The 18031-nt window shown below is 36.6% G+C and overlaps 1 protein-coding gene across 1 annotated transcript in view; it reads left to right on the forward strand.

Moving 5' to 3' along the window:
* The first annotated feature begins 7697 nt into the window (after positions 1 to 7697).
* Positions 7698 to 18031, forward strand: part of LOC128017690 (solute carrier family 2, facilitated glucose transporter member 4) — an 83696-nt gene continuing 73362 nt past the window's right edge. The window contains exons 1-2 of the mRNA XM_052603137.1: positions 7698 to 7953; positions 9208 to 9303. Of these exons, the coding sequence (XP_052459097.1) occupies positions 7921 to 7953; positions 9208 to 9303 (129 nt within the window). The 5' untranslated portion in view covers positions 7698 to 7920. The remainder of the gene's footprint in view (positions 7954 to 9207; positions 9304 to 18031) is intronic.

The raw sequence follows: 18031 nt of genomic DNA on the forward strand, positions 1-18031 counted from the left end.
CAGATAGAAGAAATCACAGACTCAGCCCATCCAAGGTCAGGGAGCTTGTTGTTTTTTTAATAATGTAAACATGCCTTAAAGCAAGTCCAAAAAATATAGCCACAGTGTGTTATTTATTTTAAAGGTTATTTATTTTTATTTATTTAGAAAAAGACTAGCTTGTTGTGCAATATTTTTGTTGTTGTGATTTTAAAAGGTAATTTGTTATTGTTATAAGGCTCCATAGCTTTAGTATCTCTTAATTTTCATTTATTTTTTATTCAAATGGTTTAAAATTATTTTGGGAATAGCTTGTTGTGCAATATTTAGTTTTTCTTTTTTTTATATTGTACTTTTAAAGTTCATTTGTTAAGGTTATTAGACCCTGTGGCTTTATTATCTTTTCATTTTAATTTCATTTTTAATTATTTACATTTTTATTATTTTAATTTATTTTGGAATAGTTGTCCTCTTTGTTACAAAGCTTTTCTGTAATAAACAATAAACAACTATTCAAAAGTATGTAAAGTGTTTTTAATGTTTATAAAGTGTCATATGTTACAAAAGTATGGTTTACACAGACAATCTGATTTAATAACTGCACAACTAAACCAAAACAAACAAACAGACAGAAAAAAAGATCAACATTTTAAGCATAACCAACTCTTTATTTCCACATTCAGTGTTATGGAAAAGTACCACCATGACAGAAATAAAAAACAACAATTTGAAACCAGAAATGCATCACGTTACTGTAAGAGTAAATAATACTAATAATAAATAAGTACTACGCACCCATTTTGTAAGGAAAGTTGTAAATGAACTAATTACTCTAGCCAATGTTGTCACACAGTACAAAAGAACGAAAAACCCGAAGAACCGAAAGATGAACTATTAAATTATCTGCATTCTTTTACTGTCAGTGTCTATGGTTTTAGCGTATGGGTCTGTCACGTGATTAAGGAACGACTCGACCTGAAGACTCATGAGATGAACTAATCAATTCTCTTTCCGGCTCATATTGCATTGGGTTTAACGTATTGGGCTGTCACGTGATTGAGGAACGAGTCAAAAACCCGATAGACTCGAACTATGAACTAATCAATTCTCTTTCCGGCTCATGCTGCATTGGGTTTAATGTATTGGGCTGTCACGTGATTGAGGAACGAGTCAAAAACCCGATAGACTCGAACTATGAACTAATCAATTCTCTTTCCGGCTCATGCTGCATTGGGTTTAACGTATTGGGCTGTCACGTGATTGAGGAACGAGTCAAAAACCCGATAGACTCGAACTATGAACTAATCAATTCTCTTTCCGGCTCAAGACTGCATTGAATGACAGGTGAATTACTCCATCTACTACTAGAACAGAACCCATAGAATAATGCGCATGCGCGACTGAACGAATCACTCCCCGAGACGACTCGTTCTTCCCGAGTCACATTAAAGATTCGTTCAAAATGAACGAATCGTTCAAGAACGACACATCACTACTCTGAACTAAAAAACGAAAAATCAAGCCGAAATCTCGTTTTTCGTTTTTAAAAAAAAAACGAAAAACGAATAAAGGGGCCGTTTTCTCGTTTCTGCTTATTTCATTTCAAATTGGAAAACAAACTATCAAAACGTACACGGTCCGTGTATAATCGGTCCGTGTATCATCCGATCATTCAATTATTCCATTTAATCTGGCAAACCAAAAACGAAATAACGAATCAATATTTAGTTTTTCTGTTTTTCTGTGTGAACCAAATATGAAAAACTGACGTTTGTTTCATGGCTTTCAGCTCGAAACGGGAAATATAATAAACAAGGAAACCAAAACGAAATAATGGATCAAATTTACATTGTCTCAATTTTTTTATTTGTGTAGTAGGTCTAACTATTTCCCACGGTGGCGTCCTGCTTGCTTTGCGCATGCGCAGTGGATAGTTTCAAAGGAGTAGGTCGCTGAGCGCCCAACACACGATGGGTAACTCGCAAAGCACAAAGTTCCTCCGTGTTTTCTCAGCATTATATCTTAGAAAATACGAGGTTTAAGAAGTAAAAGGCGGGGCAACATTTAAAATATTTCAAAGTTAAATTTCATGCAAACAGATTTTAAAAGACCAGTTTCAGTCAAATATTTTATGCCTATTACAAAACCCAGTGTCAAAACAGAGCGCAAACAATTATATCTGGAAGATTATATACTGTAGACTAACCAATATGCGCTCACTTCCGCGTATTCATCCCGGGGATAAAGAACACGTTTTTGTTTAAGGATCACAGGCATAGTTACAGTATGTCCAATAACAATACAACAATGTAAGTAGCCTAGATAGAAAACGAACAGAGAGCAAGTAGAGGGTCAAGTGTTTTCTTTATTTAAATGCAAACATGTAAACAAATATGTACAGAATTATGTGAAGTTACATATTTACATTATTTTTACAGTTACATTGTGTGACATAGGTAAGTAGTAGTTTTCAGATGTGAATGGGTGGGGGGTATTTTCTTGACGTCATCAAACCAAAGTCACAGTAATCCTATAGTGATGTCTCATTCCTGAATCCTGATATGAATCAGTCTTTGAAAGACCTATTATTATAAACAGTTCAGTGACAAATTATTAAACACAGACACTTGAATTTATTCCTGAAAGAATCTGAATCTTGGATGAAGAGATTGAATAAAATGCTTCTTTATTAACACAGTGACTTACCGACACCTAGTGGCGATATTACTTTCAGAAGTATCATAAAGTAGGCCTATCATTTCATTTTATCATTACATATTTCTGTGTTAAAAAATGTTGTATAAACATTAATCTCATTTCATTATACAGTTGTAATTGCTATGTAAAGGCATGTCTGATCAGCATTAAACTGTAAACAGGCCTAATACATCTAAAATCAACTTCAGAAGCAGCTATCTCTGAAGGCTTAATTAATACTGATTTAATTATTACATGTATTCCAATTTAACATTATCATTTAAGAATTTAACATTAAGGATGACATAAATACAAACCCGATTCTCAAAATGTTGGGACGCTGTACAAATTGTGAGTAAAAAGGGAATGGAATAATTTACAAATCTGATAAACTTATATTTTATTCACAGTAGAATCTAGATAATATATGTTGAAAGTGAGACATTTTGAAATGTCATGCCCAATATTGGCTCATTTTGGTTTCATGAGAGCTACACATTCCAAAAAGGTTGGGACAGGTAGCAATAAGTTAAATGGACCGGAAAAGTTAAATGGACCAATTAGCAACTTATTAGGTCAATTGGCAACATGATTGGGTTTAAAAAGATCCTCTCAGAGTGGCAGTGTCTCTCAGAAGTCAACAATGGCAGAGGATCACCAATTCCCCCAATGCTGCGGTGAAAAATAGTGGAGCAATATCAGAAAGGAGTTTCCCAGAGAAAAAATGCAAAGAGTTTGAAGTTATCATCATCTACAGTGCATAATATCATCCAAAGATTCAGAGAATCTGGAATCATTTCTGTGTATAAGGGTCAAGGCCAGAAAACCACACTGGATGCCGTGATCTCCGGGCCCGTAGACGGCACTGCATCACATACAGGAATGCTACTGTAATGGAAATCACAACATGGGCTCGGGAATACTTCCAGAAGACATTGTCGGTGAACACAATACACCGTGCCATTTACCGCTGCCGGCTAAAGGTCTATTGGTCAAAAAAGAAGCCATATCTAAACATGATCCAGAAGCGCAGTGTTTTCTCTGGGCCAAGGCTCATTTAAAATGGACTGTGGCAAAGTGGAAAACTGTTCTGTGGTCAGACGAATCAAAATTTGAAGTTCTTTTTGGAAAACTGGTACGCCATGTCATCCAGATTAAAGAGGACAAGGACAACCCAAGTTGTTATCAGCGCTCAGTTCAGAAGCCTGCATCTCTGATGGTATGGGGTTGCATGAGTGTGTGTGGCATGGGCAGCTTACACATCTGGAAAGGCACCATCAATGCTGAAAGGTAAATCCAAGTTCTAGAACAACATATGATCCCATCCAGACGTCGTCTCTTTCAGGGAAGACCTTGCATTTTCCAACATGACAATGCCAGACCACATACTGCATCAATTACAACATCATGGCTGTGTAGAAGAAGGATCCGGGTACTGAAATGACCAGCCTGCAGTCCAGATCTTTTTTGTCGCATTATAAAGAGGAAGACCTAATTGAGCAACTAAAAGCCTGTATTAGACAAGAATGGGACAACATTCCTATTCCTAAACTTGACCAACTTGTCTTCAGTCCCCAGACGTTTGCAGACTGTTATAAAAAGAAGAGGGGATGCACACAGTGGTAAACATGGCCTTGTCCCAACTTTTTTTGAGATGTGTTGATGCCATGAAATTTAAAATCAACTTATTTTTCCCTTAAATTGATACCTTTTCTCAGTTTAAACATTTGATATGTCATCTATGTTGTATTCTGTTTTTATTCACAATTTCACAATTTTTTGGGAATCGGGTTTTATATTTAGGCCTAATACGACCTTCTGTTTAAATGGTTAATAAAAATGATTTGTGATAGAAAATGACACTGATAGAATAATTTCTGGTGAGTGCAGGTTTGAAGTAAATTAATTTCATTTTTCAGATTTCAAAATTAAATAAAAAAAGATGTGGATGAAACCCTGATTTTATGCTTCACAAAAACAAAAAAGGCTTATTTAGGCTATTCATTTATTTTATGTGAGAATTAAGAATAAAAAAAGTCTGCTTGCAGAGTTTGGAAGAATACAAATCATTAAAGCAAAAGATCTGCATTTATCTTAAAGTAATTAGTTATTTTCCTACATAGCTGCTAAATATAATTTTTCACTTGCTGCCTTTCCAACCTAAGGAAATAGGCAGCAGAATTCTGCTCACTTGTCGCCAATTCAGACGAGATCTGATAAAGCCATGGATTTACAGTAGGTACTAAGTGTATAGTTACTTCAACCCTGATACTACATCAATAATTTGATAACTGAAGAACGGCACACAGCAGTAGATAAGCTGATGCTAGTTTAGACATAACACAAGGAATAAATTAATTTGTTTTATTTGTACAGATTGCAATGTAACTGTAAAATAATGTAAATATTTAACTTCGTAGTTCTGTGCATACAGTATTTGTTTACATGTGCACTAGAACTGTTTGTAAGTGTGTATTGCTACTAGAACTTACATTTCAAAGTACATCTGTGCAATAAAGGTGTTCTATTCTATAAATTCAGTATAATAAAAGGGTGTAATATATTTAACTGATACAGTAATTGTCAGGTAAAATACTATTACAAACATTATTACAGTATATCAACCATTACCTTTTTAATCACATTGTTATCTTTAAATTTTTTAAATTTTTATATTGCAAAGCTAAATATATATTACATGCAGTACACGCATCTTCAAGAAACATCTAAAAATGCATCTCTTTCATCTTTGACCCTCGAACTCTAGCGCTGTCTATTCTAATTATATTTGATCTCATTTTTATTTATTTTTTCTAATTGCTAGTTTTTCATTCAACACTAGCTTTCTGTATTCTTTTTCAATTATTCTTTTTATTATTTGTATTGTATGTGTGTATGTAGATAGATAGATAGATAGATAGATAGATAGATAGATAGATAGATAGATAGTATTTAATAATTAATTATCTACTTAAAATGCCCCACATACCAAAACAAGTGGTTAGCGTGATTTCAAAGGACATTTAAACCATCTCTGATTTTTATTATAGCGTGTTGTATTGTTATTGGACATACTGTAACTATGCCTGTGATCGTTAAAAAAAAAAAAAAAACGTGTTCTTTATCCCCGCAAGGAATATGCGGAAGTGAGCGCATATTCCTTTGAAACTATCCACTGCGCATGCGCAAAGCAAGCAGGACGGCACCGTGGGAAATAGTTAGACCTACTACAACAAATAAAGAAAAATTGATAAAACGTAAATTTGATCCATTATTTCGTTTTGGTTTCCATGTTTATTATATTTCCCGTTTCGAGCTGAAAGCAATGAAACAAACGTCAGTTTTTCATATTTGGTTCATACAGAAAAACAGAAAAACTAAATATTGATTCGTTATTTCGTTTTTTGATTTGCCAGATTAAATGGAATAATTGAATGATCGGATGATACACGGACCGTACACGGACCATTATGGACCTACCCTGATTAAACACAAACAGGGCTTTCTATTTTTTTCTTTAAAAAAAAAAAAAACTTGGTTGTTTCAATCCAATTTTGGGTCAAATATGGATTAACCCAACTTTTGGGTTAAAATTTTTATTAAAATATTTAACCCAACAAGTGGATTAATCCATATTTGAAACAGCCCAGTGATTTCAAATCTAGATAATTTAAGCAGTTCCCTTCCATGTACATAAATAAAAGATTTATAATGATTCTTGTATGATAATAATAATAATCCTCTTATTTTTCTTTTGAATGTTAGTAAGCTCTCTGCAGTACTTTCGGGCTTTGCTTTGCAATACTTCAATGACAATATAGATGAATTACCTTTTTATTATTATTTTTATTTTAGACATGTTATCACATTTGAAAAAATGCAATTTCTATATTTAGGAGTTGATGTATGAAAATTAAAGCATCAAATCAAAAATATTTTTAAATTAGATCTATGATATTAATGCTGTAGCAGACCCTGTGTCTATCTTTTAAGGATTTGGTTTCTCTGGGTTCAGTGAGAAAGCCACATATGACACTGACTGGGGCCCTTCAGCTGACAGGTATCAGATTTAACCACTCTTTCTTTGCCAGGAACATCAGAGATCAAGGAGAGAGTTGTTTGATTGGAGCAAGACAAGCGAGGGAGAGAAAGTGGCATGAATTGGAGGCATGTTAAACTAACAGGGGTGGGTGGTAGGTGGTAATTAGGGCTTTTAAATTGAGTAAATTGCATCAGTCGTATTGTTTTGTTGTCAAGACTCTAACCCCCAGCCTCATAAATTTCAACTCCAAAAAAGACCCTGCACACCTCAAGATATAAGTGGTACAGTCCACAATTGAGTAACACCTGTTTCCTCGGGAGGATTCTTTTCATGTGACATGGGAATGAGTTTGTGTGGAGGGGGTTATAGGCAGAGTTTGTGACCTCTTAGGCATGTGTTCCAAAATAGTAAGGGATTTTTAAGCTATGAAAAGCTTGACAATAGAGACTAGTTCAGTCCAGTCAACCACTCTTGGCCCATGCTGTTGAGTTCTAAACCATCAGGCTGGGCATTTGGACTCTCTTGACCCAACTAATCGTGTGGTAGAAGCTGAACCAACAAAGTGAATCTCTGATCTCAAACCATACATTCAAATAATACTTTCAGCTTGTAAGTGAGGATATACATAATGTCTAACAGTTTGTTCATATTTACATTTTTAGTAATTAGTCTCAAGTTCTATGCTAAATGTAATGTGCCCACCACTCTTTTTCTGTCTCTTTAGGTCTGTGCAAAGACAAAAGCTTATTAAACTGAAATAAAGCAAACTTAATGCAAGCCATGCCCCTTACTCTTTTACGCAATGACACATAAGGTCAAGACAATTTGTGTGTTGATAAACCAACCTTGTAGGACTGGAGCTAATGGAAAGTCCAGTCACTGTTGCTACACTTTTCATGTAGATCTAAACCCCTCCCCTCTGCCTTGGCCCAAACTTCAAAAATACATGCAGGGGATAGTGTGTGAGCATGTTTCCCCATGCCCTCCTCTTAAAACCTCATGTGTCACTGAGGAAATTATAGACACTGGAGTAACACTTTAGCCTAGATCCATGTTCTATACTTTTTTTTTTTATCTAGCACTTGTCTATGCGCATGTTCAAAAGGACAAATTAAATTCACAGATCAGTGCTTTGGAGTAATACTGGTTGGAGTAAACTTCCGAGATAGGACCAAAACTTTGAGTCTCGCACACTCAGCATCATGCCGGCTGGGTTTCAGCAGTTGGGAGGGGAGGTAATGACAATGTAGTATGTTAGATAATATGATCTGTGAAACACTCTAATGACTGTTTAACTTGAATCTTTAAAATATAAACATTTTAAACTCAATTTCTAGTTGCTTGCAATTAAAACAATAATATGTTTATGTTTGCATTAATGGCTGCAATTTTATTTTATTTTGAAAACCTAAAGTAATACATTATGAGAATGTGACTGATGAAATATTAGACTCAAATTCAGATGTGCAGCTTCTGTCAGTTCTGGTAAGATGATAAAATTGTTTTGGGATATGGCGATCCAGTTAAGTCAAGTCAAGTCACCTTTATTTATATACCGCTTTAAACAAAATACATTGAGAGTGAGAGTATTAGATGGCAAAGTCAAAGTCAACTTTGCATTTGGAGGAAGTATGTAAATGGTCACATGTTTCAAGGTCAAATCTTTGCTTTTAAATGACCTGGAGGTACTTAGTAAAAGCATTGCAGTCACAAAGTAGACTTTAAATGATAAAGTGTAACTAGCTGAATACCAGTACTCTGTACCACACTTTGTGGTGTGATGACAGTAATCATGACACCGAGAGACCACTAATGGGCAACCAATATTGTTACTATTCCAGCATGTTTAAAGACCTAATTTTTAATGTTTTGTCATTCATAAGAAGTATAACATACTATAAAACCATATATTTGTCATGGTATATATATATATCCCAATTTATAAATATAGAATTACAATATTTGAAATATAAAATGCATATTTAAAACTATAGACAGATAGGTCTGACAGTCACCGTATTGCTGTAATACAGGTATGACAGTATTGCTGTAATAACTTTTTAAACCTTAGTTAAAGATTTGGATTAACATTTTTTTTTTTAACCTTTTTTGTAACTTTACATTACAGATTTGTAACTTTTATTTTGTTATTTGATTATATCTGAATAGTTCCATTTGTTCACAATAGTTAATTACATTAGTTAACATGAACTTTACTTTACTTTACTTACTTTAAAATTAAAAGTTGTCTATTAATATTTAATGGGCCTGAGCTAATGTTGACTACTGTAACAATTTTAATAAATTAATAAATACTGTAACATGTATTGCTCATTGAAAGTTAATATTAGTTAATACATTAACTTACATTAACTAATGGGACCTTACTGTAAAGTATTATACTTTGAATATCAGTGAGCAGATAAAATATCCCTGTTTCAAGAATGTATATTGCAGTTATAAACATTGTACATTTTGCTGTCCTGCAGAGCATAACTGGAACCCTTGCACTGTCAGTGTTCACTGCTGTACTGGGTTCCTTTCAGTTTGGCTACAACATTGGAGTCATCAACGCTCCACAGAAGGTAATATTTCATCTATACTTAAATCAGTTACTCATAAGTATTTTAAAAACATTATAAATATATTTTTAAAGCTTTATTAAAAACAAAACAAAAAAATATATTTATATTATATTATATTATATTGCATGTAATTATATTTATAGACAGCTCAAAAGGGAAATGTATATAAATAATTACAATTATTTATAACAGCTGCTTGCAGTAACTGTAGAATAATTAATATTACCATCAACTAATCTGTTCGTACGGCGAACATACAATTGTCACGCAACTTGTAAAGGAAAGGCAATTCAATCCGAATCCAAGAAGTTGATAATCCATGAAGGCAAAGGGAACACACAGCAAAAAAACATCAAACAATACTGGACAACATAAGGAACAGAACGGGGAGCACTTATACTAACTCAAACAAGGGAGTAATGACTAGATTAACTGAACACAGGCGAAAAGAATGAACTAATCAACACATGAGGGAAAACTAGGTTGGGGAAAACATGAGGGAAGAAAAACCAAAAGTCCATGGTGGTGACAGAACTACCCCATCCTGGAAGGTGTGATCTTGCACTGTGACAGGACAGACAAAGGAGGGAGGGGGTTTAGGAGGAGGACGAGGCAGTGGTGAAGGGCACAGAAGCAGGCAGATAACCAGGGTGATGACGATGGAGGGAGGAACAAACAGAGGTAGGAGCCAGGACTGGAAAGCCAGCCGGGACCCAGACCGAAGTCTTGAAAACAGCTCACAGAGGAGCCAATTGATGGAGGAGCCATGGTGAAGTAAAGGCTGACGACTGGGACTCAGAGGCTGGAGGCGGAGAAAAGGGATCCTCAAGCCATGACACCGAAGGAGATTGGCAGACCCATGGTGAACCCACATCAGAGATGATGGGCTGAGGGTGAGCTGAGGGGTTGACAGTCTGTGGTTTCTGGAATGGTGTTATGCTGCCCACAAACACCAGATCACCAGGGCTGCATTAAGACTTCACTGAGCCACAGTGCTTTGACTTACTGCAGGGCCCCCATCACAATAATGATACATAGTTAGGGCCAGAGCACCGATGGTGCAAGGACCCTCTTGTATCTGCTTTGTTTATTAGGGCCCAAGCACCGATGGTCCGAGGACCGTCTTGTTTCTGCTCCATTTGTTAGGGCCCGAGCACCGATGGTGTGAGGACCCTATTGTATCTGCTCCGTTTATTATTATTAGGGCCAGAGCACTGCAGTGCGAGGACCCTATTGGAATTGCTCCGTTTCTTCTTCTTCTTCTTCTTCTTCTCCGAAATGAATCACATTTTTGAGGGCCTAAACATGCTCCAAAACTCACTAAACTTTGCACACGCATCAGGACTGGCGAAAATTTACATCTGATAGATGGTTTCAGAAGTGGGTGTGGCAAAATGGCTCGATAGCGCCTCCTGTTAGATCTCAACGGAGTGTGCCTCGAGCTGTTTTTCACGTACATTCATGAAAATTGGTACACACGTAACACACCATTAACTACAAAAAAATCTCCTGGAACAAAATCCAAAACCCAACAGGAAGTAAGTTATTTTGAATTTCCTGTGTGATTTTTGTGCAGTTTTTGCCAGTTCCATGCCTCGTACTTTGATGAACTCCTCCTACAGTTTTAATCAGATTATCTTAAAATTTGGTGAGGATCATCATAAGAGCTTTGTGATGTTAAATTGCGAAGGTTTTGAGTTCTCGTCAAGGGGTGTGTCCCTGGCGGCCTGACAAATTTGATGTTTCGCCGTGAAAGAGGAAGTTGCTGTAACTCAGCCAAGCAATGTCCGATCTTCCCCAAACTTCACACATGTGATAGGTGTTATGCTGGTAACAGGAAGTGACAAGGTTAACACTGTTATGGAATCCTAGGAACAAATAAAAAGTGTCAAAAAGTGTTAAATAGGCTGGCAACATGCTAGAAACATGATAAAACATGTTAGCAACACTTAGCTAAGTGTTAAAGCATTCTACTAAGGCAGTGAAAAAGGAAGTTGCTGTAACTCAGGCAAGCAATGTCCGATCTTCCCCAAACTTCACAGTGTAATTACGATTTGAAATGCATATTTCTCACCTTCACCTTTTTACTAAAGCCACACAATTGCGGTGAGCCCGGGTGCGAGGGCCCGTTCATCGCTGCTTGCAGCTTTAATTAGGGCCCAAGCACTGCAGTGCGAGGACCCTATTGGAATTGCTCCGTTTATTCTTCTTCTTCTTCTTCTCCGTAGTGAGTTGCATTTTTGAGGGCCTAAACATACTCCAAAACTCACGAAACTTTGCACACGCATCAGGACTGGCGAAAATTTACATCTGATATAGGTTTCAGAAGTGGGTGTGGCAAAATGGCTCGATAGCGCCACCTGTTAAATTTCAACGGAGTGCGCCTCGAGCTTTGTTTCACGTACATTCATGAAAATCGGTACACACATGTAACACACCATTACCTACAAAAAAGTGTAATGGTACAAAATCCAAAACCCAACAGAAAGTAAGTTATTTTGAATTTCCTGTATGATTTTTGTGCAGTTTTTGCTATTTCCATGCCTCGTACTTTGACGAACTCCTTCTACAGTTTTAATCGGATTATCTTAAAATTTGGTCAGGGTCATCATAAGACCTTTGTGATGTTAAATTGCAAAGGTTTTGAGTTTTTGTCAAGGGGTGTGTCCCTGGCAGCCTGACAAATTTGATGTTTCGCCGTGAAACAGGAAGTTGCTGTAACTCAGGCATGCAATGTCCGATCTTCCTCAAACTTCACACGTGTGATAGGTTATCTGTCCTGAAAAAACATCCATGACCGAATTCAGTTATAGTCATAGCGCCACCTGCTGGTAACAGGAAGTGACAAGGTTAACACTGTTATGGACTCCTAGGAACATGTTAAAAAGCATCAACAAGTGTTAAATAGGCTGGCAACATGCTAGAAACATAATAAAACATGCTAGCAACACTTAGCTAAGTATTAAAGCATTCTACTAAGGCAGTGAAAAAGGAAGTTGCTGTAACTCAGGCAAGCAATGTCCGATCTTCCCCAAACTTTACATGTGTGATAGGTGTTCTGTTCTGAACAAACACCCATGACCAAATTCAGTTATAGTCATAGTGCCACCTGCTGGTAACAGGAAGTGACATGGTTAACACTATTACAGACTCCTAGGAACATATTAAAAAGTGTCAAAAAGTGTTAAATAGGCTGGCAACATACTACATACATACTAATACATGCTAGCAACATTTAGCTAAGTGTTAAAGCATGCTAATAATGTAGTGAAAAAGGAAGTTGCTGTAACTCAGGCAAGCAATGTCCGATCTTCCCCAAACTTTACATGTGTGATAGGTGTTCTGTTCTGAACAAACACCCATGACCAAATTCAGTTATAGTTATAGTGCCACCTGCTGGTAACAGGAAGTGACATGGTTAACACTATTACAGACTCCTAGGAACATATTAAAAAGTGTCAAAAAGTGTTAAATAGGCTGGCAACATACTACATACATACTAATACATGCTAGCAACATTTAGCTAAGTGTTAAAGCATGCTAATAATGTAGTGAAAAAGGAAGTTGCTGTAACTCAGGCAAGCAATGTCCGATCTTCCCCAAACTTTACTTGTGTGATAGGTGTTCTTTTCCAAACAAACACCCATGACCAAATTCAGTCATAGTCATAGTGCCACCTGCTGGTAACAGGAAATGACAATGTTAACACTGTTATGGACTCCTAGGAACAAATTAAAAAGTGTCAAAAAGTGTTAAATAGGCTGGCAACATGCTAGAAACATAATAAAACATGCTAGCAACACTTAGCTAAGTGTTAAAGCATTCTACTAATTCAGTGAAAAAGGAAGTTACTGTAACTAAGGCAAGCAATGTCCGATCTTCCCCAAACTTCACACGTGTGATAGGTGTTTTGTTCCAAACAAACACCCATGACCAAATTCAGTTATAGTCATAGCGCCACCTGCTGGTAACAGGAATTGTCAAAGTTAACACTGTTATGGACTCCTAGGGACAAATTAAAACGTGTCAAAAAGTGTTAAATAGGCTGGCAAAATTCTAGAAACATAATAAAACATGCTATCAGCATTTAGCTAAGTGTCAAAGAATGCAACTAATGCGTTGAATAAGGAAGTTGCTGTAACTCAGGCTAGCAACGTCCGATCTGCCCCAAACTTCAAACATTTGACAAGAGTCCTGTACTGAACACATCAACATGCCCATACTCCGTTATTGTCATAGCGCCATCTACTGGCAACATGAAGTGTCATGTGTAACACCCTTATGGACTCCTAGCACGTGTAACAATGTTATGGAGTCCTAGCAACATATTAAAAAGTGCCAGCAAGGGATAAATACACTGGTAGCAGGCTAGAAACATACTTAAACATGTTAGCAACACTTTGCTAAATGCTAAAGCATCATATTACTGCAGTGAATCAGGAAGTTACTGTAATTCAGGCATACAGTGTTCAATCTGCCCCAAATTGAACAAGTTTGATGAGAGTCCTGCCCTGAACACATAAATATGCCCGTATTCGATTCTAGTCATAGCGCCAGCTAATGGCAACAGGAAGTGGCATGTCTAATACTGTTATGGACTCCTTAAAAAATAATAAAAAGCAACAATAAGTATTTAATAGGCTGGCAACATTCTGGAAGCATACAAAAAATGCTAGCATCACTTAGCTAAGGGCTAAAGCATGCTACTAATGCAGTGAAAAAGGAAGTTGCTGTAACTAAGGCAAGCAATGTTCGATCTGCCCCAAACTTCACATGTTTGACAAGAGTCCTGTCCTATACACATCAACATGCCTGTATTCGGTTATAGCCATAGCGCCATCTACTGGCAACAGGAAGTGTCATGTGTAACACTGTTATGGACTCCTAGCAACATATTAAAAAGTGCCAGGAAGTGATAAATACACTGGCAGCATGCTAGAAACACACTAAAACATGTTAGCAACACTTAGCTAAATGCTAAAGCAGCATAATACTGCAGTGAATCAGGAAGTTACTGTAATTCAGGCATACAGTGTCCAATCTGCCCCAAATTGAACAAGTTTGATGAGAGTCCTGCCCTGAACACATAAATATGCCCCGTATTCAATTCTAGTCATAGCGCCACCTGCTGGTAACAGGAAGTGACATGGTTAACACTGTTACAGACTCCTAGGAACATATTAAAAAGTGTAAACAAGTGTTAAATAGGCTGGCAACATACTAGATACATACTAATACATGCTATCAACACTTAGCTTAGTGCCAAAGCATGCTAATAATGTAGTGAAAAGGAAGTTGCTGTAACTCAGGCAAGCAATGTCCAATCCTCCCCAAACTTCACACGTGTGAAAGGTGTCCTGTTACGGACAAACACCCATGAACAAATTCAGTAATAGTCATAGTGCCACCTGCTGGTAACAGGAAGTGACAAGGTTAACACTGTTATGGACTCCTAGGAACATATTAAAAAGTGTCAAAAAGTGTTAGATAGGCTGGCAACATGCTAGAAACATAATAAAACATGCTAGCAACACTTAGCTAAGTGTTAAAGCATTCTACTAAGGCAGTGAAAAAGGAAGTTACTGTAACTAAGGCAAGCAATGTCCGATCTTCCCCAAACTTCACACGTGTGATAGGTGTTCTGTTCTGAACAAACACCCATGACCAAATTCAGTTATAGTCATAGTGCCACCTGCTGGTAACAGGAAGTGACAAGGTTAACACTGTTATGGACTCCTAGGAACATATAAAAAAGTGTAAACAAGTGTTAAATAGGCTGGCAACATATTAGATACATACTAATACATGCTAGCAACACTTAGCTAAGTGTTAAAGCATGGTAATAATGTAGTGAAAAAGGAAGTTGATGTAACTCAGGCAAGCAATGTCCAATCTTCCCCAAACTCCACACGTGTGATGGGTGTTCTGTTCCGGACAAACACCCATGACCAAATTCAGTCATAATCATAGCGCCACCTGCTGGTAACAGGAAGTGACAATGTTAACACTGTTATGGACTCCTAGGAACAAATTAAAAAGTGTCAAAAGTGGTAAATAGGCTGGCAACATACTTGATAAATACTAATACATGCTAGCAACACTTAGCTAAGTGCTAAAGCACGCTACTAATGTAGTGAAAAAGGAAGTTGCTGTAACTCAGGCAAGCAACGTCCCAGCTAACACAGGTACGTCGTGACGACGTAACTGGAACAAACCATATTCGTTGCAGCGACATCCCAAATAACGTTCCAGTGATGTAACTTTGTGATTCCCATATCCGTCGTGGCAACGTTATAGTGGAACGTCGCTGGAACGTGATGAGTATGTCCCAGCGACCAAACTGTCACGTTATGAGGACGTTCCTATAAAATACCATATTGGTCTCAGCGACGTACCACATAACGTTCCAGTGACGTAACTTTGTGATTCCCATATCCGTCGTGGCAACGTTATAGTGGAACGTTGCTGGAACGTGATGAGTATGTCCTGACGACCAAACTGGCACGTTATGAGGACGTGACATTACAGGATCATATTGGTAATTCATATTTTCACCTCACCATTACCTTGAAATACATAAAGAACTAATAAACTCAATCCATCTCTGGGGCAAAAAATAAACCTTATGAAATCTAATTGTAATCTAATTATAGGGGATTCATAGTTAATACATTAATTACATACATGCAATGCAAACAAATACAAAAAAATTCTAATATAAAATAGACAAAAACACACTGCATTCATTCACAAATCAATATTTATTCAGCACTACTTTCTAAAAATATGAAGCCAAAACATTTTGAACATTGCACCTGTTCTTTAACCATGCAAAATGTTACTAAGTTATGAGCACAGAAAACTAAACACATCAATTAATAGATTACACAATATGAACAACAGAAAATGTTTGTCTTAAGGATGGGGAGATGGTTAATCATGTTATCAGTGAAAATTATAAATAATTATCAGTAAACTTATTGATACAACATAATTTAGTGCAACAAAAAATACATGATAAATAGATATGAAACAATTCAGCAGATACTGCACAGAGATACTGCACAAAGTAAAACTGTGAGCGTCGTATATGAGGCTCCTGGTATAAATGTCTGGTGGTGATGTGCTTTAATTACACGACATGCGCACGACTTTCTATTTCATTCCCTCAATTTGCTAAAACGTGTACACTATTTATACATCAAGAGAACGAATTAGTAAATTGTGCATACGATTTAGCAAATCAATGAAATGTACAAGTAATCGTGCACGTTTTAGTACATCGAGGGAACAAATTAGTAAATCATGGACATGATTTCTTTCTTTTTCTTGAATGTCATGATCAGGGCTCTGTGCTCACTATCAGAGGATAAACCTAAACAATAAAGCAATTACCAAAGAACCATAATTCTTGAGCTTCTCAGAAAAAAAAAACATTCATAAAGCGTAAAGATATGAAAAATGAACAATATAGAGATTTCTAGCATCTCTCCTGTATTATTTGTCCCACCCGAAAAAACAAAGCTTTTTAAGAAAATGAGCATATCGACTTTCTCAGAAGAATCTGTGATCTCTGATTACTGACTGTGGAGAAGACTCTTTCAGACAGTGCTGAGGAGGCAGAGTTAGGTGCAGGACAGCTGATAGAGAAGAGGAAGAGTGTGTTTCTTACCCCAGCAGCAGAAGACAGGTTCTTCTGAGGGAAGGACAGGAGGCTTGATGCAGTGTTTTGCTGTAGAACAAGGCTCCTTCTCAGCACCTGATCTTCTTCAGAAAAGAGTTCCTCTAGTGTAGAGTCAGACACTCAGACTTCTTGCAAACTGGAATCTTTTAATAACATTTAGCATATTATTGTAGCCATGTTCATTGTTTTTATTATAACACATGGCAAGCTTATGAGAAAATTGTTAAACGTGTTCTTCCTCCTCCTCTTCATCCTGGGCCTGCACTGTCAACATCCTCTGAGCTGAAAGGGAGGATCATCTTGTTAATGTTGCTCATGCATGTTCACAACCAGTCAAAAATCTGGAATCTTTTCTTTATGGTTTTCAAGAGAAGTCTCTTCTGCTCACCAAGGCTAGATTAATTTGATCAATTTTTTGAAAAAAAAAAACAAAAAAAAAAAAAACAGAAAGAAAGAAATAACAGTTTTCATATTGTTTTTTTGAATATACTTAAACATATTTATTGGAATAATTATGAGGCAAAGCGGAATTTTTCAGTAACTTTACTTCAGTGTTCAGTGTCACATGATCTTTTTCATATACTGATATGCTGATCGGGAAACATTGCTGATTATCACAAATCAGTGCATTTACATGCACCCAATCGCATTATTGCCGCTAAGATCAAAGTGTACATCTGCTCATGACATACATGATGTAAATCACATCTGCAGTTAGCTTGCTACGGTTGTTAGTTCCACTGAACTCTATTGGTAACGAAGGAACTTTTTGAACAACGTTGGTTTTAGGGAAGCGCACCCCATATTAGAAATGATGGGGAAGAAAACTTAGCATTTATGGAAAGTTGCATTTTTTCTTCATGATTATTTTATGAAACACAAAGTTCAAAACATTGAAAATGTTTTGTTTTACTACAGTGAGGGAACGAATTATTTAATCGTGTGCACAATTTATTTAACATTTGTAAACATTTTCTGTGTCGGCATTAGGCCTATTTCTGAATGAAATAATAAAACGACTTATGATTCTTTTTCTCTAAGAAC

The sequence above is a fragment of the Carassius gibelio genome, chromosome A7 (assembly GCF_023724105.1).
Source record: "Carassius gibelio isolate Cgi1373 ecotype wild population from Czech Republic chromosome A7, carGib1.2-hapl.c, whole genome shotgun sequence".
NCBI lineage: Eukaryota > Metazoa > Chordata > Actinopteri > Cypriniformes > Cyprinidae > Carassius > Carassius gibelio.